General features: G+C 45.8%; 1 protein-coding gene and 1 long non-coding RNA gene across 3 annotated transcripts in view; one reads left to right on the plus strand and one right to left on the minus strand.

Moving 5' to 3' along the window:
- Nucleotides 1-15,046: 15,046 nt before the first annotated feature.
- On the minus strand, nucleotides 15,047-18,158 carry LRATD2 (LRAT domain containing 2). 2 transcript variants are annotated; one of them, XM_035011928.1, is made up of 2 exons: nucleotides 16,531-17,684; nucleotides 15,047-16,495 (listed from the first exon to the last, which is right to left on the minus strand). In XM_035011928.1, the coding sequence occupies exons 1-2, from the start codon at nucleotides 17,091-17,093 to the stop codon at nucleotides 15,856-15,858; spliced, it is 1,203 nt and encodes a 400-aa protein (XP_034867819.1). In that variant the 5' UTR covers nucleotides 17,094-17,684; the 3' UTR covers nucleotides 15,047-15,855. The 2 variants fall into 2 exon arrangements, with proteins under 2 accessions (XP_034867819.1, XP_034867820.1); XM_035011929.1 differs by adding an exon at nucleotides 17,709-18,158 and having other exon boundaries at nucleotides 16,074-17,189.
- Nucleotides 17,004-27,003, plus strand: part of LOC118015210 — a 30,145-nt gene continuing 20,145 nt past the window's right edge. The window contains exon 1 of the long non-coding RNA XR_004680571.1: nucleotides 17,004-17,063. This is a non-coding gene — a long non-coding RNA (uncharacterized LOC118015210). The remainder of the gene's footprint in view (nucleotides 17,064-27,003) is intronic.

Raw genomic sequence — 27,003 nt, forward strand, 5'->3', positions numbered from 1 at the left:
GTATTTTGTTATGGCAGCTCTAGGAAACTAATGTACATATGAAGCTCTTAGAACAACACCTGGCATATGATAACTCCATAATTCATGTTATAATTAGTCTAGATGTTTTTCTTTCTTTGTGTTAATTTTAAAACAATTTGATAAGTTAAGTAATTAGTCTGCTTGGGCTATCATATCAAAATACCACAGACTGGGTGGTTTCAGCAACAGAAATTTATTTCTCACTGTTCTGGAAGGTAGAAGTCCAAGATCAGGGTGCCAGTATGGTCAGGTTCTGTTGAGGACCCTCCTCTTGGCTTCCAGACATCCACCTTCTTGCTGTGTGCTCACATGGTGGAAAGAGGAAGCAAGCTCTCTGGTGTCTCTTCTTTTATTTATTTATTTTTTAATTTTTATTTATTTGAGAGAGAGCAAACTAGAGAGAGTGAAAGAGCATGAGCTGGGGGGAGGGAAAGAAGGAGAAGCAGACCACCCCCCACAACCCTGGGCTCCAACCCAGGACCCTGAGATCATGACCTGAGCTGAAGGCAGGCACTGGACTGACTGAGCCACCCAGGTGTCCCTCTGGTGTCTCTTCTTATAAGGACACTAATCCCATCATGAGGGCTTTGCCCTCATGACCTCACCTAAACCTAATTACCTCTTGAAGGCCCACCCTCCAGATACCATTACATTGGGGGTTAGTTAGGTCTTCCACATATGAATTTTGGGGAACATAATTCAGTCCATAGCTGTAGGTATTATTACCTCTGCTTTATGGGTATGAAAATGGAGTCTCAGTGAAATTATAACACAAGAAAAATATAAAAGGATAATGGTATTAAAAGGAGAAGATTCTAGTCGACATGTAACTTCATCATGGGCATTTTCACACACAGCCATGTATGTTTCATAACAACAGTGGTGTTATAGGTCTTGGACTCAGAGAGCCTGAGTTCAATTCCACCTTCTGCCACTCATGAACTCTGGGACCTTGGGAAAGTTACTTAACTGCTCGGAGTCTCAATATCCTTACCTGCAGAAGGGACAATTCCTAATGTCATGGAGTATGTCTGAGCACTAAATGACAAATACATATAAAGAGTGTCCCAGAGTACCTGGCACAAAGCAGACATCAAATAAAAGTTCAAACTTCAAAGATAAATATACAGAGATGGTTGATGTAGCTGTGATTGTTAGAACAGATGTGAACAACTTCAACATCCAACAATAAGTTACATAAACGACGATTGATTCCCATAAAGAGATACTGTTCAGGCATAAAACAGCGTAAGAGAGATTTATGTTGACTTACTGGGTTCTTTTCCTGTCCCTATCTGTTGTGTGATTTAGGCAAGTGATTTAACCCCTCTGGGCCTCAGTTTCCCCATCTAAACTATGAAAATAAAAGCAGTACCTAGTTCACAGAGGGTTACACGGCATACAGTCCAGACGAGATACTGAAAATCTTCTCAGGCACATAGCAAGCACATGATAAATATTAGCCATTATCACGTTATGATTCCATTTATATGGAAGGAAGGAAGGCTACTTGGTTAATATCTGGAAAAAGGTAAGAATCTGCTATTAAGGGCGCCTGGGTGGCTCAGTTGGTTAAGCGACTGCCTTTGGCTCAGGTCATGATCCTGGAGTCATAGGATCGAGTCCCGCATCGAGTCCCGCATCGGCTCCCTGCTCGGCAGGGAGTCTGCTTCTCCCTCTGACCCTCCTCCCTCTCATGCTCTCTGTCTCTCATTCTCTCTCTCTCAAATAAATAAATAAAATCTTTAAAAAAAAAAAAAGAATCTGCTATTAACTGTTATTTCTAGGGAGTAGGAGGGAGAAGGGCTTCACCTTTCCCTTTACCCTTTGGGTACCATTGGAAACAAACCAACTCCAAATTACTAGCTCTCCTCTTCCCTCTTCCTCACATAATGAAGAGTAGACCAAATGGTAGCTGAGCACTTTCTTCTCCTGGCAGCCAGGGCTGTTCCTCAGCCAGGACATATGAGTACAACAGCTCAAAGACTACCATTCTGGTGGGTATATAGCCTCCTTGCCCCCTCTGATCCAATAAGGAAGCATTAATTCCTTGCCTGCTGGGGGCCTCTGAGAGCCTCTGGAATGCTGTTTGACCATGACTCTGGTTTCTTTAGGTCCTTGTAGTCCAAGTTAGTAAATACCTTGACTCACTCTTTGTGCTAGGGACTGAGCTCAGGGCTGTGCACCCATTGTATCTGACTCTAAATAAGTCTTCAAGGTACTTATTCTCATTTCCCCAAAGATGAAACACAGATTACTTATATATAACTGGCCTGCCAGCACACAGCTCCTCAGAAAGTCTCTCTGGCTTCCATGGCCATGCTCCTTTCATTGTGTCTTTGCTTTCATTGGCTCACTTTCCCTCTCTAAAAATATTCCTATGTTCTGAGTCAACAAGTTATTTTCAAAAAGTCAGTTTTACCAGCTTTATAATTCTGGCTTGTCCCAACTGGTTCAGCAGTTTCAAGAGAATTATCAACTCTGTGAATAATTAACAAGCTGAGTTTGAGCTGTGGCCTAAAACTGACCACTGAACTTGATTATTTGCCATGAACAGAAAGACAAGGAAAACGTCCATAGATCGGCACTTTTGCTGTGCCTGGAGAGGTAGGGAAGCCGGAAGGGTCATTTTCACTCTGTTGCCCCTCTAGGAGATGAAGTCCCCTGTGCTTGGGGACTGGGACTCCACTCCTTGGGGACTGGGCAAGGTTTTGGAAATTAAATAGTCTCAGGTTTAAGTTATAATCAGTTGTGTGACATTGGACAAAGTTACTCCCTCCATACCTCAACTTCCTTCGTCATTTGTAAATGGGGGTTATAGTATTTACAGGCACTTAAGCTAATATTCTGCAGAGATATTAACATTTTTCAGCAGTCATCAACCCATTGACGTGCTGCACACAGAGCAGCAGCTCAGCGCTGGAGACCCCAGCTCTGCAGGCATGTACCTGTTAGTCTGTGGGGATATAATGGGGCCTTCAGGGCAGTGGCCAGGTGACCAGGAAGGTGGGGGTGCTGTGGTAGTGAGGGGTGGGTTTCGGGAAAGCAGCTATTTACTGACTGCTATGGAAATGTTTTAAGATTTTAGTATCTGCTAAGGATTGTTCGAGTGGCTACAGGATGAATAGGGGTCCTTTGCAAGGTGAGTTTGCATTTCTAGGGGAATTTACTCTGTGCTTCGTACTCTGGCTAAACTTTTTTCTCTCACATGATTCCACATAATCTTCACAAAGACTCTGGAAGGTGCTACCTCAGGCCCATGCTTTCAATGAGGAAAATGCCTCTCTGAAGTTTACAATGGCGAGTAAGTGGTAGACTAGTGATCTGAACTCACGCTGACCCACAGCAGAGCCAGCCTCATGCCTGCAATGGGAGAGAGTAGGAAATCCTGGGCAATAGTGCAAAACTGAAGTTGAGAACATGGGGAAAATGATGAGTAAGAGAGCTGGGCTGGAGGACACTTCAAATGAGAAATAACAAATCTGCTAGACACGCAGAGTCCGTGGGCAAGAATGACATTAAAAACACATATCCCACCTGCACTTTGCAAATGGAATAGAATGTTGACATAACATGAATCTGCATCAAGGGTAGACAGAGTTTCTTCTGCACTGTGCTTATTCAAGCAACTGAAATTTTGCCCAAATAATAAGTTCAAGTTAAAAAAAAAATCACAGCCCTTGCACATGGGGCTTCATCTTCTCTCAGCTCTTGGTTATCTCTCAGTTGGTTTGTCCAGTTACTTGCCTTCATCGACTCAGTTTTCAGAGTACCAGGGGCCACTGAAGAAGATATAGGTGGGAATGTTCCACCTCATCAACTTTCGGCAGCACTGAGGAAACCTGAAGAGAAGCTTTTGTGATTGTGTGACTTGAAGATGCTTGCAAATGAGAGCGAGTGTAACCACTGGAAGCACCTGCCATGTAGCAGGAAGAGCATTGGCCTGGGAGTCAGATAACTGTGGGTTGAATCTTGTTTGGTGCATTTCACAGCTTAGCCATCTTGGACGAATCACGACTTCATCTTAAAATGAGAATCACAGTGGCAATTTCCCAGCTTCTGCTGGAGATGAAATGAAATACCATTTGTAAGGTTCCAACCACAGGGTTTGGAATACAGTATGTGCTCAGTAAACATTTTATTTCCTTTTCTCAGAGGCTCAATTTCTACACCTATTCAAGGAGAATGGTAATAATATCTTAAGAAGAGGGCGCAGAGATTTAATCCAATACCTGTGAAATACACTTTGACAATGAGTAATGTTACCAACACGTTAAATTAGTGTTGTAGTTGTTGGAAGGAGTTGATGAACTCTTGTCCCTAATTACATCTCACAGTTGAATGTCTCATTCTATCTTTATTGCTTTCAAGTGTCTTCTGATCCTTGATTCTGATTCTTCCAACAAGACTATTGAAGCATTATATATGCCTCTGAATACAATTCACATCTCCCCCTCATGCCTAGCCCAGGGCTGTGGAAGCTGCAAACACGTTGTGAACACGGGCATTTCCAAAGGAAAGGCTAAGGAGGTCACGGGCATTAAAATGAAAGGTTTGTGCAAAGTTAACTGTTAAGTGGTAAAACTATGAGGCTCTGGATATTTTCTTCCCTTACCAGTAAATCATCAATTTTAGGATTTTGACTGGTCAGAAAACATTAAAGTGCTGACAACTTTGGGGGGGCCATGATTCTGCATCACCTTGCTACATGGAATCCCAGTGCAGTTAGGAATTGTTTGGTAAAATTTAGCTTCGGATATCAACGTATATTCACATATATACACACACGTACATATATGTAGGCATTTAGTTTTGATACACAGTTCATTTCTTATTGTAGGTCAGTAGTCAGAGTGTCTGGAAATGCTGCTCTAAGCACCACTGGAAGCCACTAAAGGGTGTAAACCAGCATGTCACACTCTGATTAACATTTTTAAAAGAAGGATAATTTTGGATACCTTTCTACCGTTTGCTCAAGTTCACAGATTGGACTCTAGAATTCCCCAGACTGACCCAGTAACCAAGTGCTTTGGAGAGAATTAGAATGCTTGGAATAGAATAAAACTATAAACCACCGATTTGAGTTCTTGGAGATACCAACGAGACTAGCTCAGGTGGTAAAAAATAAAACTCCCATAGAAACTCAACCAACAATGTACTATTTTTCACCTGTAAGTAAACAAATATTTTCAAACAGCTTTACCATAATTGGCACAATCTTTTATACAGGGTCACACAGTCGTTCCTATCAAAATCTAAATTTTGCTGGGGTGCCTGGGTGGCTCAGTCTGTTAAGCGTCTGACTCTTGATTTTGGCTCAGGTCATGATCTCAGGGTTGTGAGACTGAGCTCCGCATGGGGCTCTGCACTGGGCGTGGACCCTGCTTAAGAGTCTCTCTCTCCCTCTCCCTCTGCCCTCTTTACCCCGCCCTCTCAAAAAAAATTAAAAATAAAAAAAAACCCTCTAAATTTTGCATAATCTTTAATCCAGAAATTTCACTTGAATGATTATATTTCCTTCAGAAATACTCTCATACATGCCAAGAACAGGTATAACAAAAATGTGGTATCATTTATAATTAGGAAAAAATGAATATAGTTGAAATGGGCATCAATGGAAAAAAATGCATAAATATGCAGAAGCTTTTTACTACGAAATACTAAACAGCTGTTTAAAAAGAATGTTCTAGACACTTTCTGTAATAATATGAAGAAGGTTTGGATTTATTAATGAGTAAAAAAAAGGAGTGTCACAGTAATATGGGTGGCATGATCTAATTTAAAAACACTGGGAAAAATACACGCAGCTGAGCATGTCTGAATGTTCATAGAAAAAAATCTAGAAGGAACACACAGCACACCTAATATTGATAACGCTTGGTTACAGGTGGAACAAGGTGAAAGAAGGCAATGGAAAATGTCCTTTCTTTTACTTTATACACATTGGTATTTGAACTTCTTTTAAGCACATATTATTTTTTAACTGTAAGAAAAAAGTAATAAAATTATATTAATAAAAAACATTCATAGGCTGAAAGGGCAGGCAGAGAGAGGCACTAACCAGGAGGTAATAAAACAGTTACAGCTTTAAGATGATAGGATGATATTGGGGCGCCTGGGTGGCTCAGTCGTTAGGCGTCTGCCTTCGGCTGGGGTCATGGTCCCGGGGTCCTGGGATCGAGCCCCGCATCGGGCTCCCTGCTCGGCGGGAAGCCTGCTTCTCCCTCTCCCACTCCCCCTGCTTGTGTTCCCTCTCTCGCTGTGTCTCTCTCTGTCAAATAAATAAATAAAATCTTAAAAAAAAAAAAGATGATAGGATGATATCAATGCCTGAGCTTTATCTCCTAGGTTGTCAGGCTGGGGAGAAACTAAAGATTCAGATGAAATGATGCACTTGGCTTGTGTGTGTGTGTGTGTGTGTGATTGTGTGTGTATGCACATATATTTATGATTTTTCTCCAAACACCTGGAGCCAGAGAGTTTTAACCATTACAAAACCAAATGTTGCATCATCTCTGACCATCTTAAGTCTCTTTGGCTTAACCTGCTCCACTCTGCAATTCACCTGTGAGATTTTGGTGAGTCATGAACACAGGGCAAAAGTGGAAAAGAGAAAATGGCTAGTGATAGCAACCGATCTCTGAGCATAAAACTTCCTGCCAGGACTACTTCTGAGTGATTTGTGTATATCACCAACTCCAAAACCTCGCATGGTGGGTGACACATCATTCCCACTTTACAAATGAATACACTACGGCCTCCCGAGCCAGGCGAGGGCATCTGGCCGACTGGCACATGAAGGGAGGTGTGGGGCTGACAATCCAGGCCTCACTCCCATGCCAGGCAATGCTTTCCACAGTGCCTCTTGGGTTCCTTCAAACACAGAGAAAGCAGCCTCAGTCCCAACTCTATTGCAGCTGCTTGGCTATGCCTGAAGTCAGCTGGATGATGGTGCTAAAGAGAACAGAACACTTTTAATGCAGTGAAATTATCCTTTCGGAGTTTTTGATAATGTGCCCTAGTTGGCTGAGATCTGTATCAGCACTACGAAGAAGAAAAAAAGGAATTACTAAGCAATTTATAGTAGTTGTTCTCAAGGCCCCCCTCCCCCCGCCAGCCACATCCAGAGACAGATGTGTGTTTTGCTTCCAAAATAAAGGGTTGATGAGTTGGAAGCAGGATTATGTTAGAGTCTTCCTCTGATCAGACCTCCTCCTATCTGCTTAACTTTGCCTGGGAAGGCTATTCTGGACCCTTCCCCATCCCCACCGTGGGGGGTTAGCTGCCAACACGTCCACACGTCCAGCCCTCACGGTGCTACAAAGTTCTCCATCAACACAACTTCATCACAGGTCTTGCACTTACTGTGTGCCTGTCTGTCTTGCTCAGCAGAATGTGGATGGGCCCTGGAGCACAGGGGCCACACGGTATTCCTCTTTCTAGCCCCAGGGGGTAGCCCTGAAGGGCATCAATACAAACTTAAAGAATGAATGAATTGCAATTCTAGCCAGACACATCATTCGGAATGGCAAAGAAAACAGAAGAGCCCTGTGCAGAGAAGTGCCTTTTAAGTTTTGATAAGAGCAGCTGAAAGTAGTCCAATTCCTCGCTTGGGAGTGAAAGAAATGAAGGAGATGTGTCTTGTGTACAACTCTTCTGTGACATTATAATGGTGGATACATTTTTCAGAAGGATAGAAGGCACAACACAAAGAGTGAAACCTAATGTAGCTATATGATGTGTCAGGGTTGGTTCATCCAGTGTAACCACGTGCCACCGTGACAATGCACGCTGACCCTGGGGGAGGCTGTGGGGTTGGGAGAGGGGGTATGTGGGAACTCTGCTTTCCACTCGATTTTGCTGTGAACCTAAAACTGCTCTAAAAAATAAAGTCTATTACTCTTTTTTTTAAAGTACTAAAATAGATGTCAGCACAAAGAACTGCCACCGTTTGATGCTTTATGGCTTTATGAACAACCTTGCTCTTGCTGAAATATATAAAAAGAAATAGACCCCATTAGAATAAGGTAGGATAAATCATGCATATCCATTGAGATACAAGAGAATTCTCTCCATGGGCTTTGATGTATTGGCCAACAGTATAGTCAGGTGGCAAAGACAAATGAACCCTAGTATGCAAAAAAAAAAAAAAAAAAAAGAAAAAAGAAAAAGAAAGAAAGAATATCAGTGTTCAAAAAGCAAAATTAAACAATTAAAAACAGAACAATAACAAAAAACAATGAAATACTTTTTCCAGAGAAAATACCATTTCCAAAGGAGATACAGATTAATTTACTCTTATCATCACCTTTTTCCTCATCCATGGCCCAGATTTGGTTTCTAATACTAAGGTTATGACAAAATTTGCCGGTTCAAAAAAAATTTTTTGTGTAAAATCCTTACTTTTCATAATAAAAGCACTCCCTGAAAGTCAGTCATCTTACTATTACTTTTTTGCGTTTACATGTTAATTTTTCTACATATTAATTGTTTACATGAATGAGGTTTAGGGCTACGGGCAAGGAAGAAGTACTAATTAGTATTAATTGGTTATACTTAAGTATAGCAACTAGCAACTTCTAGAACCATCTCAAAGGATAAAGTTGCGCTTGGAATCTTGTCAGGGACTCCCGCTAGAGTCGGGTACTCCACACACAGAAATGTAGATCCAGGCTCCTAGTTGGTAAAGGGACTTGCTCAAGGTCATATATCATATTTGTAGTCACGCCATGTGCGGCGGGGCCAATATGGCGCTCACGGCACACCTAAGTGCTCCACGATGCACTTGGTTTACATTATCTCATGGAAGCCAACGAACAGCCCTATGGATTAGACAGTCCTAATAGCCCCAATTTTTATGTAAGTCAAGGAGGCTTAAAGAAGTTACTAACTTGCCCAACGTCACACAGCAAGTCAGGGGCTGGAGCGAGATCTGAAGTAGGACCCTGTGACCTGAACTCAGCCTGAAAGGGGAAAGGGAGTCACAAAAGCACAGACAGAAGAGGGTCAGTTGGAGTACGGATGATCACAATGCTCAGCCACGGAAGGGTGGAGGTAATTAGGAAATGGTCAACATTCACCCAGGGCTTGTTATTGTTACTCAGAGAGTTGCTTCCCCTCTTTCTGCCTCTTCTTGCCTTTAGGGTCACTGCCTTTGGAGTTGTTGCAACAAGAGTGAAAATCTACCCGCCTCTCAGATAATGCTGCATGACAAAAGCTGGAGCAGAATAAGGTTCTCTGTATTCTCCCTGGGTACGGAGAAGGGAAGGGCAGCCAAAGGGTAGGAGGGGCCAGATGATCTTTCAGTGGAGGGATCCTAGCCTGGGGCTTTGGAGACCAGCATTCCTAGTACAGGCCAGAAGCTGTGGCTTATTAGCTATGTGACCAGGGACAAATGGTTTCATTTCTCTAAACCTATGTCCTCAACTATAAAATGAAGCTATCAGCAGCTGTCCAGAAAGGCCACTGTGATAATTAACACTGGATGGGGGGGGCGGGGGCGGGCAAGGTGACCTTATCAGTGTTAATATTATCTAGCACTTCTAATCCCCCCTCGGCTCTCCAGCACCTAGTACCTTAAAAGTTCTTAGGCAGTATTTGTTGAATAAAATATTATAAACAAGTTAAACGGTTCATCTACTAAAGATCAAAGCCCAAGAGACATTTCAAACCCACTAGCAGTGGCTAAACGACTGAAGTTTTAACTAGAGTTACCTCTTTATCTTACCAGTTTTTTGTAGTTAAGAAATACTCCATTAACTAAAGGGAAGACCTCTCTGTCCCAGACAGAAACTTCATTTTGAATAAGGTTTTTGAATACCTATAATATCCTAGATTTTCTCTAGTCAATCATAATAGCTATTGATCTGGGCTTTACGTACATTGTTTCATTTTGTGCTCACAACCATTTGAAGTAGATATTATTTTAGTCTGATTATAATATCATATACATACTATTTTTCAAGTACAACTGAAATTCAGAGAGTTGAGTGAATTTGACCTATGTCCATAAGTCACATTGTACAGAAGATAAAATAAAACTTCCAAGCAAGTATTTAACTTTTCCCAAGGTTACCAGCTTAAGAGTACGGAGCCCAGAGTAGAGAAGCTCAGGGAGTCCGACTGTCAAGACTTACCCACTCCTCAGTTCTTTGTGCCTGGCTCAGCCCCTGTACTTAGTGGTTAGTTAGTTTAGCCTAACCACTGAGAATCCTCAGTTACGAGGTTAAAATGAATGCACTATCAAGGTCATCAAACCTTGGAAGTACATTGTTGTGCAAGTTTCCCCCCCAAAATGCAGCAAAGCTCATCTTTTGAGTCACTGATGGCCACCCCTGACAAGGCACCGAGGTCTGTATTCTAGCAGTGGCCTGTATTGGCCAAGTGAACGAAATAACGTCTTCCGTAATCATGACTCCAAGACCACGGCATGAAGGCCGTCACTTGGGCTGTTTTCCCTCTGCTTCCATCCAGCCTGATCTGTGCCACTTGCCTCAATCGTATCAGGCAAAGGCCTGAATTCACACTCTACTTCATAACCTGGCTGGCAATGGAGTTCTGGGAGAGGGAAGGACAGGGTCACTCACTTGCTCCCCCTGTTCTATCCATCCTAAAACCACTGCTGCCTCACCCTCTTCAAACCATAGAGATGACAGCACCTTGAGATGAAGTGACACTGAAGACAGAAACTAAAACTGAAGACAGAAAAGATCTAGTTTACCTTTGTATGTTAGGCACTGAGAATTTAGGAGCCTCCCAGTTAAGTACTTCGTGAATATTAGTTATATTAGTTAACATCCTTTTTGCCACCATCTGTACCTTCAGAATTTTGGTCTGAATTCTCTAATGGGAGTACTCCAATTAAACCTACACCCATCTGCTTTATTTGAAGACCTACCAACCATCAGCACTTTACAGGGCCACCTTTATTATAATCTGTCCTATACATAGGAGTAAAATTGATTTCCCCCGAGAAACAAACTCTGGGGCAGGGAGATTGCTGGTAATCTCTATGTTCCAGTACCTAGGCTGGAGTCCAGCATCCTCTGGCCCTTTCATTAATACCTACTAGTATCTTGTTGTGATTGCAAATGCACACCAATCGTTCTTGCATCTACTCTGCAGATAAAATGGCTGTATTTGTTCAATAAGCAGTTCCCCCAGTTAATTCAGTAAAAGGAAATAAAAGCCTTTCTGCACGTATTCCGGGTCTGTTCATTTTGGAAGTCTTTTTAAATGCTTCCAAACATGTCATTTTCCTACATTAAGCAAGCTCGGTCCACATAGCAGAAATTGGAAGAGCAGCCTACACCAAGATCAACCAAGAATAAAGGCACATTCTGTAGAAGGCTCCCCTCCCTTCACTTTCGTGTGCAAGGAGAACCATAAATTAAGGACTCCCACTCTAGGGATAAATGGCCTCCCTGCTGCTGAGCTCCCTATCACCTTCGGCATTCCCGGTTCTTCGTGTCCCTAAGAGCCCGTTGACAACGCCCGGGCTTTTGAACCTCACGCACGGGACTGGCGCAGTGGCTTCAGGTGCTAGCCAAAGGAGTGCTGGGGGCCTCCCACACACCAGTGCCAGATGCCACACCTGCTCTTCTACTGACTGCTGGCATCTGCATCCCTTATTATGCCAACAGTACCAAGTGGTCACATTTGTCCGTTTCCTATAATTCAATTACCCAGAGAGTGCACTCCCTTTGTCTGAAACTGCAATCACCCAAGATGCAACTGATTTTAATACCAAAACGCCCCAGTGTAGATTCCAATATGGGAGTGTGGTGATCAGCAATGTTTGCATTGATTCTGAAAATCAATGTGCACTGAAAATTTATGTTTATGAGACATTTTTCAGGAACACTGAGCGCCTAGGAGCAATGGGTGATTAATTCTCGCAGAGCAAATGCAGGGAGGGCTTTGTCACTAAATGAATTCATCAAAATGTTTACTGAGCAATGTAAAGATGAGACATACCAATATTCTCAGAAAAACTGCAGCTTGATTTTTTAAACCACATACGGCAGAAAGAGGTATACAAGTGGAAAAAATATAAATTCAATTAACACTAATAGATGGTTTACTGGACACCCTTACAGCGTTTTCCAAAAGGACTTGACAGATTTTATTTTAATAAGACAGTGGAGAGGAAGTGGTTCAAAAGATGTCATCAATCTTTTATTTAACTAAACACTGCCCTTCATTTTGAAGGAAATGATACAATTTCAAATCGGAACCTCCTTCTCAAGAAGTAGTATGAGAACATAACATTGATTTAACATACATTCTTCAACAAAAATACAGTTTACACAATTCACTAGGAAATAAAATATACACAGAATTTACTGTGTTAGTTAATGTAATTCTCCAGGGGTCACAAGAATTATAGCTAACAAAACATAGTGAAAATTTGAATAAACCAGTCAAGTTTGTAGTTACCATGATTTAAAAAAAAAAATTTTTTTTCACAAATAAAATGTAACTTTCCAAACAAAACCATTTGTTGACCATGATCGTAGATTTTATTCTAATGTATTTTTTAAAAAAATGGTTAGACAATCACATGATATCAAGAGTCTTTGACACAGTGGATTCCATTTTGTTAAGAAAAAAAATAGAAAACAAGTAGTCATTAATTTTCCTTCACTCTCCATAGCGTATGTCGTATAAAATTAAAGTTTTGCTTCCAAAAATATGTTTCCATGTGGTTGTCGTGTTGTCTAGTGGTGCTCCTAGGGCCAGAAGCACGGAAGACACGAGAAGTTGAACCACTGAAGTGTAATTTTTCATAAAAACTAAAAATTTCCTTAAAGGTCTGGTGTCAAGTCTTCTGCTATAGGCATTTTAGTGCTATAAAGTCATTTTAAATTACATGTGGAATAAAAGCTACAAAAACCACGAGTTCTTTTGATACAAAAAGTTGTGTAGCTGATGTTGTGGGCTCCTCTGACATACATAAGCAGTCTCAATAAAATATTTGCTCAAATAAGAAAATAGAATTTGTCTTCATTGCTTTTAGTATGTGATCCAGTCCGGGGTCCTGCTTATCCCTGCCACAGCTTCTGAAGAACGTTAGAATCAGTATTTCTTTCAAAGAACATACATAATTCACAGTACAAAACAGTTCTACAGTCTTATGCCCAAGGAGAAACAAAAATCATTAAATATATATATATTTTTAAAGTGCCAGATGTAGCCATAGCCTGGACATTGCGCACTCACTTATCTGCAACACTGCCGCCTTGAGGAAAGGCCTGCGTGGACAATGCCCCTTTCTTGGAGACTCCATTGGTTGGTTGGTGCTTCAGAGCCTCAGAGAGCCCTAAGAAAACTTCCAATGGAATCATTCTTCGTATTATGCACTTCACACCTCTGGTAGCCAGTAAAAATGCTCGCATGACATGGGAAAACAGTCTCTGGAGTGGATGGATTTCCTCTTCTAGTTCATTTTCAAAAAACCTCTTGTCTAGAGGCAGACTACTACTAGAGATGTGGATTTTCTTTTCTTTTCTTTTTTTTTTTTTAAAGATTTTATTTATTTATTTGAGAGAGAGAGACTGAGAGAGAGCATGAGAGGGGGGAGGGTCGGGAGGGTCAGAGGGAGAAGCAGGCTCCCTGCCGAGCAGGGAGCCCGATGTGGGACTCGATCCAGGGACTCCAGGATCATGACCTGAGCCAAAGGCAGTCGCTTAACCAACTGAGCCACCCAGGCGCCCAGATGTGGATTTTCTAAGAGTTCTTCCTTCAGGTGGAGACTTCCCACAGAAAGCAGTTCCTTTGTAACAACAGTCACTGGTGTACCTCCCTCTGTGGGACCAATGACATTCACTTTCTGAGGGCAAAGGAGGCCCACAGAGATAGGCGAGTGGAAAAGCTAGCTTAAGGTTAGCCAGCCCAGAGCTGCTAGACAGTGCTGTTCTGTTCTGTTCTCCCCTCTTGCTGTCTGCACACTGGTCTTTCAACTACCGTGTTAAGCATAAAAACAAAAAAAACCCCGTATCTGTTAGATGTGTGAGGCTCTCCTAAGTATCTTTTACCTTGCTTGGCTTTTCCATGAACAAGAGAATATAAATACAAAGCTGAGAGATTATTACACATGAAAACTAGATCTACATTTCCCACAGGTGACGGACATCTCTCCAAAGTCCCAGACTATGGCTGAGTGTGGTTCCTCTGTAGCAAAGGGATTGAACCTGCTTGGTGATGCTTGTGAGAACAGGGAACACAGCAAGTGCCCCTAAAATTAAATTCATATTGAGGTGCTACGACAGTCTAGGCTTTGAAAAATTATGGCATCAACTTCCAAGTTTGAAAAAAGTATACAAGGAAATCCTTCAAGTCTTGTTGCATGAGTTAGAAACCCCCAGGGAGAAAACCCAAGGATTGGGTTTTATACAACGCTCAAATAGGATTCCATTCCAACTCTAAGAATTTGTTCAGAAAAGGACTTGTTCGGTGTCATCTAAAATGACACCCAAGAGAAAGGAAAACTTCATGCGACTTTGGGACGGCATTAGCAGTACCAATCTGCAGCAAAACAGCACTGTGAAATCGAGGGCACACATCATCCAAGTGCTCACGTGAATACAGGAGATGGGCTGTAAAAATTTCTAGAAGCCCCACAGTACAGCAAACAGGATCAGCAGCAGAACCCAAGAGTACAGGCCAGCCTGCTGCCAACACATCTCACAACCACCAACCTGTGCCCTAGGACTGTCACCAGATTCGGTGCTGACTACACCAGGTGGCATTTAGTTTGTGATGGCTGTCACCCCTCTTAATTGCGAAACCGCACTGAAAGGGGGGAGGGAGAGTTCTCCAAGGAACAAAGAGAAGGCTGCGATATAACAAGACTTTGCCTCTTGATTAAATTGCATCAGGTGTGGCTAGCAAAACACCTTATCACTGAATAGACCTCAAGCCTAAGATTTTATCACCGGCAGAACAGAAGTGAGTGAGGGGGATGGGGCAGTGAGGAGGCAAAAAAAAAAAAAAAAAAAAAAAAAAATCACAGGTCCACCACCAAAGCCTTACAGTTTACAAAAGGTTACCTTCACTGTCCAGGAAGGGGGTTAGGTGATGAGTGGGAAATTAACTAATTTCTGCGAGGGCTACCCCATTTGACTGCTTCTGTAGTGGACACTTTATGGGGTGGCACCGGCGAACCCCGTATGGGACCTGCAGATGAACACAGCCAGGCAGTTTTAATTAGATCAGAGACACAGAGGGCTTCCTTCCTTTGGTAAGAACACGGCTCCAAGTGCCTACAAAAGCAGGCTAGAAACAAAGGCGGCAAGAGAGAATCATAATTGAATCCCTCTCCTAGCTGGCCTGTGACAATGATTTACTCGGAACCTGGGACGTGGTGGCTGGAGCAGGGGGCTCTCCTGGAAGTCAGCTCCAGAAGATGAATTACTTGGCGGTGGGGGTGGGCAGGGGGCGGTAGCGAAGTCTTTGTTGTGTAGCCCAAGTTTACCCAACTATTTATTACACTTCCCGGGGGAGCTGCTTGGTTGTGGTCTGCTGTTCCCAGACCTGGGCCTGGTCTCTCCAGCCTTAAACCGCAGGAATCCCCCAAAGTAAATCACCCGGCTTCCCATATCCCACACTCCCACACGCCCCCCTCAGGGGTGGGGGTAGCAAATCTGCAGCTCTCCGTGCTGGCAGGGCGCCCCCACAAACCCTCTCAGACCTCAGTACAGGGCACCCCCCAGCCCAGGGGAGGAGGGGAAGCAGGAAGGACGCAATAGCAGGCACTGGTACTCCGAACTTTCCTCCACCCCCGAGTGCGTAAGAAGGGTCGATTTTGGACCCGGGTCCAGCAAGGATTGAGTATCAAGCAAGTCCACCATTTGGCCCACCTCGGAAAGGAAGACTGATCCAACGGGAGGGCAGGAAGTGCCCCCCGGCCACAGTGCTCCTACCTGCTCCCCCTTCCTCCTCCGTCCAAGATAACACGCTCAAGCCACAGCTGGCTGCGCTATTTCGCCAACGCTCCTTTTTTCCAAATGGCCCTGGAGCGCAGATGGGGCCCGGAAGGTGCTGGAGGAGGGAGGGAGTGAGAGGAGGGAGGGGGCGGCGGCGGCCGCTGCGGAAGCCTCCCTCTCCAGACTCCGCACTCGGGGGGCCCCTCAGTGCACCACCGCCTGGCGGGCCTCGTCCTCCCGGGCCGGCGCAGGGGCGCGCCCGGGAGGCGGCGTAGTCCGCGCCGAGTCGCTGTCGCCCTCGTCCGGCTCGGCGGGATGCAGGTGCGTGGCGAGCTCCTGCAGCACCGCCGCGCGCCCGATCTGGTCGTTGCGCCGCTTCTCCATGATCAGGTCCTCCAGGCTCTGGAACTCGAGCGTGTGGCTGCGCTGCGCGGAGAGCTGGATCTGCAGCCGGTAGGGCTGTTTGCCGATGCGCAGCTCGCCGCCAATCTTGAACTCGCGCTTGCCGTAGCGGCACCAGGCGGCGAAGCTCTCCGAGTTGCGCCAGCTCAGCTCGCGCTCCTTGGCGCCCACGTGTGCCAGCGCGTTGCGCACCACCGCGCCCGGGCTCAGCGGCTTGTAGCGGTACAGGTCGTTCACCACGCGGCCGCGCCGGCCCTGGCTCGCGTCCGTCAGGAAGCTGTTGCTCACCTCCAGCCGGTGCAAGTGCACCACCTGGAAGTTGCCCACGTATACAGCCCAGTGCGGGTACTGCGCCTGCGACACAAACTCCACCAGGTCGCCAGGCCTGCACTTGTTGAGCAGGTTCTCGGGCGTGTAGGTGCTCAGCGCCGCGGAGCCCGGCGCGAAGCTCTTCTGGTAGATGCACTCGTCGCGGTAGAACACCGAACACTCCACCTCGTGCAGCCTCGGGTCGTAGGGCTGCGGCGGCGGCAGCGGCGGCCCGTCCCCGCCGTCGGGCAAGCCGTCGCCGCCGCCACCATCCGGCCCCTGGGGCGGCGGCTGCGGCTCCATGTCCTCGTCGTCGTTGGAGAAGATGTAGGAGACCCCGATGCGGGGCCCGTCGTCCCGGTCCACGCCGGTCGGGTCGGCCGTGGGAACTTCCTTGTAACTTAGGTGGGTCAGTTTCTCCACCTGGTTACCCATCACGCTGCGGATACACGTTCACACAGCCGAGAGGGGAGAAAGCGAAACCACCACTAGGGTCATTGGCACGGGTCCCCGGACAGGGGCGGAGACCACCTGTTGGGAGCGGAAAGCAAGAAAGCCATGTAGGAACCCCTCCAAGAAAAGGACGATTTCTTAAGAGGAGGAAGAAGGCCTGGGGGCCGAGCACCTGGAGCCATTTTACGGGGAAGCTCCGATCTCCACCTCCAGGGTCACGGTCGCAGGAGGCCGGGCAACTCGAGCTCTACCCCGCCCCCAGCACTTCACCTCGCCCGGGCAAACGCCCATTGCATCAGCAGCTCTAACCGCTTCCGCCGGCGCCCTACCTGCCAAGCCCAGGCAGGAGGTAAAGAAGAGAAACTTTACTCCAACCCCCCTTTTCTTAACCCTCCCTTTACCCCAGGGCCCTAACTTAGCCCCTGAGACGGCTCCCAAGCCTCCAACCTCGGGGAAACCGGCGAGGATCCCGCAGCCCGGCCCGCGCAGGTGAGCCACCCTACGTGGCTCACCTGCGGCGCTTTCTCCCCACGTCTCGCCCGCCCCTCCCCCGCGCGCTCACCCGCCCTTACGTTCGGGTTACCTGCGAAAACTTACCCGCAGAGAGGTGGAGGCCTTGGGGAATTGGCCCCTCTGCCCCAGCCGCACCTTGAGACTTCTAAGGTGAGTTTGCAGGTGTGGGATCCGCAATCGCTCCTCTCCAGGCGCCGGTGGCAGCGAGGCTGGGCAGGGGGGAGCGACGCATGTCTTGCCCCCGCGGCTACGTAGCGCCCCAAGACTTGAAGGTGGGGAGCGATGCCTGTTTACACCGCACCCCTCCCTCCTGCTGGGGCTGCGGCTCCCCCTCAACCTGCTCTCGGGGGAGGTGGGGCGCGAGAAGGCGGAGAAGGAAGCAGCCTCGGTGCCCGGCGGCGGCAGCTCCCGCTCGGACCCGGCGAGCAACAAGCGCCGGAGCGGGAGGGACGGGATTGTAGATCCGGCTCCGGGCTCCCCCGGGCGGGAGCGCAGCCCCTAGCATTTAAAGAGACAGACGCTTGCTCCCGGAGCCCAGGTCTTTCCCACACGGCGCAGAGCCTCCGGGATCCCCGCCCCCGCCCCGCCCACCCGGGCCACGGGGCTCCGCCCAAGCCACGCCACCGCGTCGGAGCGGGTTTAAATCCAGCTGGTAAGTGATCAACCCGAGGGCTGGTGACACTGAACGCTGGTGTCTCTGTGGGCCACTGGGAATCCCGCTTGCCTTCTTAGAGCAAGGGCCTGATGTGGGGGTCTTCGCTGCTTGCTCACTTCGTATTTTTCCGAGCTGACGGCTTTAAAGAGAAATTGGAAGGCAAACGCCACCTGCCAGTGTAGAGATGAGAGAGGGAATAAGAGCTTTGGTGTTGGCGTTTCCCCTTCGCCTCTTCTTGCCCAGAGACCTGGAGAGAAAGGAATAGTCCTTAGGTAGTAAACAGACGTTTGCTTCTTCCTTTTCTTTCCTAGAATGTATTTCTTGCCAAAGGTCACAGAAAAGAATTTTTTTACTTGGACAGCTCGAGAAGCTTCTCAGTTTATTTCTAGAATGAATGCTGTGAAACTTCACGGTTGGAAAAGAAGTTCACAGAAAGGAAACAGTATAAAAGAGAACGAAGACTTAGTTCTGGCTTGCTTCCAAGCCCTGTGCTCTATTTTATTGCATGTCCCTGGAAGTTAGCACAAAGTAGATTTCGTAACCTCCGTTATTTCGAGAGTTACCAGGTCATGCGGTAGTTAGAGAAAGCATTTGCTCTCGTTGTTTTCCTTGGGGATAGGGGATGTAGGAATTGTCTAATTGTCCTTAAATGAAGAACAAATGAGCAGAGGCCCCTGGTGGATGTATTTCCTTCTTGCTGACTTACAGAAAGAAGTGACAGGAGAGGAGTACTATTGCCTATTAACCTCCACCACAAGAAGACACTTGCTCCCCCCATGTTGATTTTGCTTTTTGTTTTTTGTATTTGCGTGTGTGTTTTGTTTTTCCTTTTGTTTTGTTCCCTACCTAAGATGCAGGTTACCAAAGTGTTCTTTGTCTTTTAAAAAAATAATAGATTGGAGTGGGGGTGGAGTGCTGTTGATCGACAAGCTTAGGCATTCACTGGAACACCAGACTGATTCGTAGTGGAATCAAGAATGCAACTTAAGACCTCTTCTACCCTGTTTTCCATCACTGTTTCTTTCACCTAAATTTTTCCGGGTAACACCATTATTTATTCAGTATGCATACCAACCAGTGGAAACAGGAATATACTAACACTACTGGGATCCTTTTTAGTTTGAGAGAGAGAGAAAAAAAAAAAAAAATCAATCTACTTAGGTACTTTTGAGCCCGAACAATCAATATTGGCAGGGCTGTGATGGAAGTTAGTCCTTCAGCAAGTCCAAGATCACAGTCTAAGTTAGGCCAGAAAGAGACTTCTGTGTGCCTGCTGTGCAGATTAAATTAAAATATTTTCCACACAGCCTCAGGCACGTGCTCTGAGGTGTTGCTGTTATGTGAACACTTTGTGTCACCACCATGTGAGCTCATGGAGGTACCCATTTTACAGGGATGAGTTAGGCTTACAGAGGCAATGGCAAGTCATCCCATGTCTGTTAGCCTGAGAAACCTCTGCCAGGGTCAGCAGCGGTAGGCCGCTTTGCCCCAGCTGGTACTGGGTAGGTTGGCTGGGGATGGGAGAATGCATAGAAGGACACAGAGGTAGGACAGTTTGCTTCCAGCACTCTGGGACAAAGATCTAATGAGTAGGAAACAACACCTAGTTGTCTAGGTGCCTGTCCCCTTGTCTTGAGGAGCTGTGTTCAGGTACATGGTGATTGTGGCTCAACAACATTTCTTGAGTTGAGCAAATAGAAAGTCTTAGAGGAAACAGGTTCTGAGTCATTTTTATATCCCAATGCTTGGTAGTTAGTAAGTGCTCCATAAGTGCTTGATGGAGGCTTTAGCAGAATTCTTGGCCATATTGATAGCCTGCCTCCTGTGTAGCTTCTTCCACTGATTGCTGATTAGGGCCCAACCTCCATCCCATCACCCGGGGCTCTTGGTCAGAGGTTATATAAGTGCTCTCAAACATTCTTTGCTCATCTCAAATAATTGTTTAATGAATTTAAAGTTAAATTAGCTGTCAACAATCTGGAGACTTGAGAAATCTCATGTTTAGATTTCCAACTTTATTTGAAAAAGCTAGCAATGTGAGCCCATCAGGCCCACATTCCATGACGGCAACAAAAAGCTAGAACTAAGCGATCGTTGCCTTGGAGATGAGATGTACTCTCCAGCTGGCCCCCATCCCATCCTGCCTACCTCAACTACCCTAGTTCCTTGGCTGGCCTGGGGAACCTCTGTATTGGCCATCTCTGCCATTCAAGTTCTTTTTTTTTTTTTTTTTAAAGATTTTATTTATTTGACAGAGACACAGCGAGAGAGGGAACACAAGCAGGGGGAGTGGGAGAGGGAGAAGCAGGCTTCCCGCGGAGCAGGGAGCCCGATGCGGGGCTCGATCCCAGGACCCTGGGATCATGACCTGAGCCGAAGGCAGACGCCCAGTGACTGAGCCACCCAGGCGCCCCTCTGCCATTCAAGTTCTATACTACACATTGTATCACTTGATTATATATAATTCAGCACTTGATCCTATACCATCTGGTATTATTATTTAATTCCTGTATTTAAAATGTCTTTTCTAGAGAGCTTGATTCAAAACCTATTTCTTGAAGACGTACTAGGTACCTACTTGTCTCATACACCACACATTCATTCTACAAATTCAACAGGCAGCATGCTAGGTTTTATAGGTATTCATGTCCCCATGGGGCTCAGGGTAGTGGAAGAGACAGAGAATAAGTAGACTTCTTAGGACAGTATGACATGTCCCAAAGGAAGGGGAAGTAGAGGGTGCCTAGGGGAAGTTTCAAGGCATGTGGACACAAGTGAATTCCAAAATGTCTACCATCAGGAGTGTTGGACTCCTGAGGGTGACACAACTCTAGATCAATAATGACAACTACCAGTGAGCTCTTGATTCTATTATTCTGTTAAGTTTAGAGAGGCCAGGTGACTTCTCTCAGCTGACAAGTGGGACGATCTCACAGGTCCTTTGACTTGATCGACTTATTTGCCACTTGCCTCCTCCTATCAACATATAAATGCTGTAAGAGAAAGGACTCTGTCTACTGTTGGCTTTAACTCTGGAGCCCAGTAAGAGCAGCAAAACTCAAGTATTTGCCAAATCTTAAAGACTGTGTTTGTCTCTACTTAAAAGGTGGGAAGCTTTGAGGTTTGAAGGTCCTCAAGCTGGCTGCCCTTGGAAAATGGACTGGAAGGGATGGGAGAGGAAGCAGGTCCGGTAGAAGGCCAGGCTGTGGGAAGGAAGGCATTCCGCACAAATGGAGCCTGGCGGACAGAGGAAGAAGCCCATGAAGGCCCCATCCCCAAGGGCAGCCACTCACTGGAGACGTGTTCACTGGATTGGAATTCTCAGCCACACTGTCGCTTCATCCCCCCAGCCCGGCTGTGACCCAAGTGTCACATCCCACACACCTCCTTGGAGGAGACACTCAATAAAAACAAGCTGTGTTGAATGCCAGTGAGTCACTCTCACAGTCTTCCTGTCCAGAGCAGTGGGGAATAATCGAGAACTGACATTTCTACCTGACAAGGCACTGGCCCTGACTCTGCAGGTGTAGTCGTTCGAGTGGCTCACTCCAAGAATGTACAAAACCAGAGCACGAGGGCAGAATTATCTGATTAGGCAATCTGGAACTCTGCCTGTTCCCCGGGGTTGGGCCCCAGGCTCCCGGTGGCAGCAGATAGCTGAGTGAATTTGCTGGAAAACAGGTTCCTCCACACCTCCCTATACTGGGAAACTCCCAGACTTACCTGCGCCTGTTCCCCGCTGCTGGGGGTTTTGTTGAAACCGTAGGAGGTGAGCCATAGCAGAATGGGAGCAGGTGATGTGGGCTGGTGTCCTGTTTGCCAGGTGCATGACCTTGGAGCCTCTCTTCTCCATCTGGCCCGCTTCCCCAGTCTCTAAAGCGGGGCTGATGATACTCCTTATCTCACTTGCGAATCCTCCAGTGAGACAGCTTACATGGAAGCATCCTACAAACCCTAAAGCCTGTGGAGATGCCAGGCATTATTCACACAGCGGGTGTAAGAGCCAGATGATGATTTTAATATGGGGAGGAAAAGACAGAGCCGTTTGTTGTGGGCATGGTCTTAGACATTTCCATACCGATCCTGTTTTTACATTCCCCAGATAAGCACCCAAAGGCCTAGGGATAGGAATCTTGCTGACTGTAAGTGGGAGAAGCTGGATTCAAATCCAAATCTGGCTGGTTCCAAGCCTACTTTTCCCACTGCATCAAGCAGCCTCAGGGACACCAGCATATATGTTCCTGCAGCCTTGGCCAGTCCGAGGACCAGGGGGCTGGTGTGTCTGCTGGACATAGAGTGACCAACTTGTCCTGGTTTGCCCGGGACTATCCTGATTTTAGCATGTCCTAGGCCAACTGGGACAGTTGGCTGCCCTATGTGGGTGCTTCCCCATCCTGGTCATTGCTCTCCCTGGAGTGTTGCCAGGGATGGAGCAGGGATAGGAGATGGGGAGCAAGGTGAGTCAGGTGTTTTAGCCCAGACTACCTGTCACAAAGGGCCCCCGTCTCCAGGTGAGGTTACATACATAGCAGCAACTGCATAAGCAGGGCCATCCAGTAAAAAAGACAACAAATAACCTGCTTTGGGCATGTATTCTTTTTTCTGTCTCTTTTTTTAATTGGATGCTTCACAGGAGGTGAGGCCTGGGCCTCTCTCCCCTCTGAGAGCTGGTGGCCTGTAGCTGCCCTCCCCACCCTCTCAGCCTGGCTGTCTTGGGCTTTAAAACCTGCATAAAGAGTTTTGCGCTTTAACTGAATTACTCCTTGACCTTCAGATTAAGGAAGGAGTCATAGAGGCTGCTGAGGGGCATCCCTTTCCTCGGCTTCTGTATTTGACTTGCTTCTTCCCTCAGATAACCAGAGCAGGCTGTCTCAAGCAGGCTGGGCCAGAGCTAGGCTGCCCTGTGGGTAGGCACGGAGAGGAGACGCCCTGAGAAAGGGTCTGGGGCTCTAACGCCCACACAAAACCATTTAGCTCTCCATCCATTCGTCCTGTGGCTAACCTGCGAGGAGGCTTTTAATCCTTTTCTAGAAGAGGGCTCACCAGTGCGAAAACACTGAAGCCTGTCCCTTCCAGATCCTTGCAGTTTCGGGAGGCCCCTGACAACATACTGTTGATGTTGAACCGGAGAGTTTGATTTGTGCTCGGGAGTCTGAGCTTGTAGCTGGGCTCCTGCAGGAGCCTCATGAAAGATGCATTTCATCAAGCGGTTCCAGGGGAGAGACTGGCTTAAATTACAGCTCTATAAATCCAAATATTGGCATATCTGCAAATCCAAATGTAGAGATTTCAAAAAAAGTCTAAATTCTAAGAATCTTATTTTGCACTTCTTGTGCAAAAAAAGGGGAGGATGAGATATTTAGGGAGGAGACAGGGCTGTCAATAATGAGAAAAGCTTCAGCACAGCAAACCCAACCTCCTTTTCTTTCCTTGGGCATTCTTCATGCTTCCAGGGAAAGAGAGCTGACATGAGGGAGAAAGACCGCATTTGTTCAGCATGGCTTTCTGCAGGACAGATTAGGGGGACCACCCACCCAGGATTTGGGGTGTAAGTCTCAACAAATGTGGTTGGTCAGTTTCTGTTTTCTCCAAGCCAAGGGAACCCCATGGGGCACTTACCCCACTGTAGTCCGTTCATAACCCAGCAGCCCCTAGCAATCCCATGAGACTATAGGCCAAGCCAGGTCACTGCTTTGCTCGAAGCCCTCCTGAGGCTCTCCCTCTCTGTTGGGGAAGGGCCCAAATCCCTAAAATGGCCCCCAAAGCCCTGGCCTGTCTTCCACATTACCTCTCTCACACTCCCTCATTCACATCTCCAGACACACTGGCCCCTTGCTGTTCCTTCCCCAGTGGTGGCCATGCTTCTCTCTCATAGCCTTAACATTTGCTTTTCCCTCTGCCTGGAACAGTTGACTCCCAAATAACTTCATGGTGTGCTAAGTCTTCACTCAGATGATAGCTTCCTGGTGAGCCTTCTCTGGCAACGCTATTTAAAATTCCAAATGTCCTCCCACACATACTCCTTATTCTTCTTTCCTGCTCAATTTCTCTATCACTTACTCAACTCACTTATCACCTTTTAGGGTTCTATTTTAATTTCTATATTATTTTGTTTATTACCTTTCCTAATTGAGTACAAGCTCTGTGAAGCCAGGGATTCTTGTTTTGTTCATGGAGGTATCCTTAGCTCCTAGAACAGTGTTGGACACTTGTTAGGATTATTCTTAATTTAGAGATGAGAAAATTACTTTGAAAATTTACTAAAGGCCTGTGGTGTGCCAGGCTCTACCCTAGACAGTTGAATTTCAGAGGGGTTAAGAAGTGGGTTAAGAAGAGTTTAACACAGCTAAATTCATCAAGAAATTATAGCTCTGCCCTGTTCAACATGGTAGCCTCTAGTTGTGTGTAGTTATGTGTGGCTATTGAGTACCTGAAATGTAGCTGGTCTGAAATGAAATGTATTGTTAATGTAAAATGTACACCGATTTTACAATATGGTACGAAAAAGTAAAATATCTTACTAATTTTTTCCAAGTGATTGCATGTTGAAATTGTAATATCTTAGATCTCTTGGGTTAAAAGATAATTTTACAGAACCAGGACACCTACCATTAACATCACCGAGCATGTTCTACTACCTACCAACAAAGCATACCTCCTGAGAGGCATTTGGGGAACCGTAGAAGACATGCTTATAAACAGTACAAATTGACCTAATAATTATATTTCTTTTCGTCAGTCAGCAAGAGAGGTGGGGGCCTGGCTTTATGCTTCAGACTCTGTGGGCTAAGTCCCTCCACTTTCCATGGGTTGGCAGAGTCGGGTTTCTGAGCCTTTGAGCTTAAGGATTGTACCTCAGATGATGAAGAATTCATGAAAGTGGTAATAAACAAATAAGTTAATAGCAGCTAACATCTGTGAAGTGCTTATTATAAATAATGCCATTCTAAGAGGTTTATGTATATTCACTCATCTAAGCCTCACCTATGAGCTAGGCATTATTATCAATATCCTCAAGCATCTTACCCGTGACAACACAGCTAGTGATTTGCGGAGTCAAGAATCAGACCCAAGACAGTGCCACAGAGTAGGGGTAACCTCCAGCCACCCAGCTGGCCCAGATAGTAGCCAGTATGGCTGAGTTCCTTTGTCTTCATACTCCACATTCCTTCCATCTTTGCCTTCATTCATGAATCTGACTCCTCACCACACTTCTGGCCTCATGTCCTCCCAGTTGCCCACTCTATATGGCTCAGCCACATCAGTCCTTGGTTTCCTGTCCACACCAAGCTTGTGATTACCTCAGACCTTGACATGCCCATTCCCTGGGCCTGGAATGTTCTGGAATTCCACTCTTCACAAAGCTAAATCCTTTGTATTATTTATGCCTCCAATTAAGTCAAGTCCTTAGAGGGGGTTTTGCTAACGAGCTTGTTACCCACCTCACCCTTCTTCAGCCCATTTATTTCCTACGAAACACTTATTACAATAGTGATTGTATTTGCTTCTGTCATCATTGCCCATGTCTCGAGGAGGCCAGACTGATGTGTCACTGTTGTACCCCCATTGTCCAGTGTAGTGTCCTACACATAATAGATGCTTGACAATTATGTGCTAAGTAAACAAACCCTTCTTTGGATTAGCCTGATATTCTCATTTTGTGTGGCTCAGGAGTAGCATTTCTTTAAAAAGTGATTTTGAGTTTCAAGTATGTGTTCAGTTCGCAAAACTAAGGTGTGAAGTGGAACCAGGAAGAAGCTGATGGAGTAAAGTGGGTCAAGGGGGGGAAATAAAAAAAAAAAAAAAAAAAGGAAGTCAATAAGGTCCTATTAAGGAGAACAGATATCAAGAAAGGATTTTGCTAAAGGTCATGGCATTGGGGGTTGATTGCCAGTTGAGTGGATGAGTTATCTGACAACACTGCAGGAGCAAAGGATGGGATGGGGTTCTTCCTCTACATAGGGAGGACTTACCTGTGGGCTAGCCCTGCCCTGGACTCTGTGGCTGGGGCTGAATGTGCACCACTGTGCATGGCAGTCAGCTGCTGTGTCTGCCAGTCCCGTTCCAGGAATCCTTACTGAAGGCCTACTTTATGCCATCCACCGTTCTCACTTGCTATGCAAAGGGACCAAAATCTGATCCTTGCCCTCTGGATGCTCAGGGCTCCATCACACCAACTAGCATCTACTGAACAGCTTAAGAGATGTTCAGTAAGCATTTTTTAAGTAATAGATTAATGAATGCATAGAATTAAGCCTTTGCCTTAAGAGTCCTAAAAGCAGTTGGGGATGCCAGACAAGGGATATTTAGAGACTGAGCCAAAAGGATAAGTATATAAGCTATGTTTACTGAGCTTTTACAAATTGGAGAAGCTATAATCACTGTGTACATAGCTCTTGTAGGGGAGGAAGCAAATAATTTTGCTCTGTCTCAGGTTCATTGGCTGGGGTCCTCAAATTAGACTAGCAGATGACAGATTAACAAGAGAAAAACAAATAAAATGCTTTTTACTTGCTTATTAATGTGTGCATAACACACATATATAGGAGCCCTCTGTGATGAGTAGATCAAAAGGGTGGTTGCAACTTGGGCTTTTTTATATTTTAGCAAAGTACAGTAATTTTGTAGAGAAGTGACATGACAAAGGGCTTTGAACTTCTATGGAAAGCAAATTATGGCAAGACAAATATATGGAGAAACTAATGGTAAACTAATGGAAATTTT

The sequence above is a fragment of the Mirounga leonina genome, unplaced genomic scaffold, assembly GCF_011800145.1.
Source record: "Mirounga leonina isolate KUSES-001 unplaced genomic scaffold, KU_Mleo_1.0 Mir_165, whole genome shotgun sequence".
NCBI lineage: Eukaryota > Metazoa > Chordata > Mammalia > Carnivora > Phocidae > Mirounga > Mirounga leonina.

Coding starts and splice junctions, on each gene's coding strand:
- LRATD2 (XM_035011928.1), bottom strand. CDS start 17,093: ATGGGTAACCAGGTGGAGAAACTGACCCACCTAAGTTACAAGGAAGTT. Junction 16,496..16,530: donor GGCGCGGTGGTGCGCAACGC/GCTGGCACACGT, acceptor AGCGCGAGCTGA/GCTGGCGCAACTCGGAGAGC.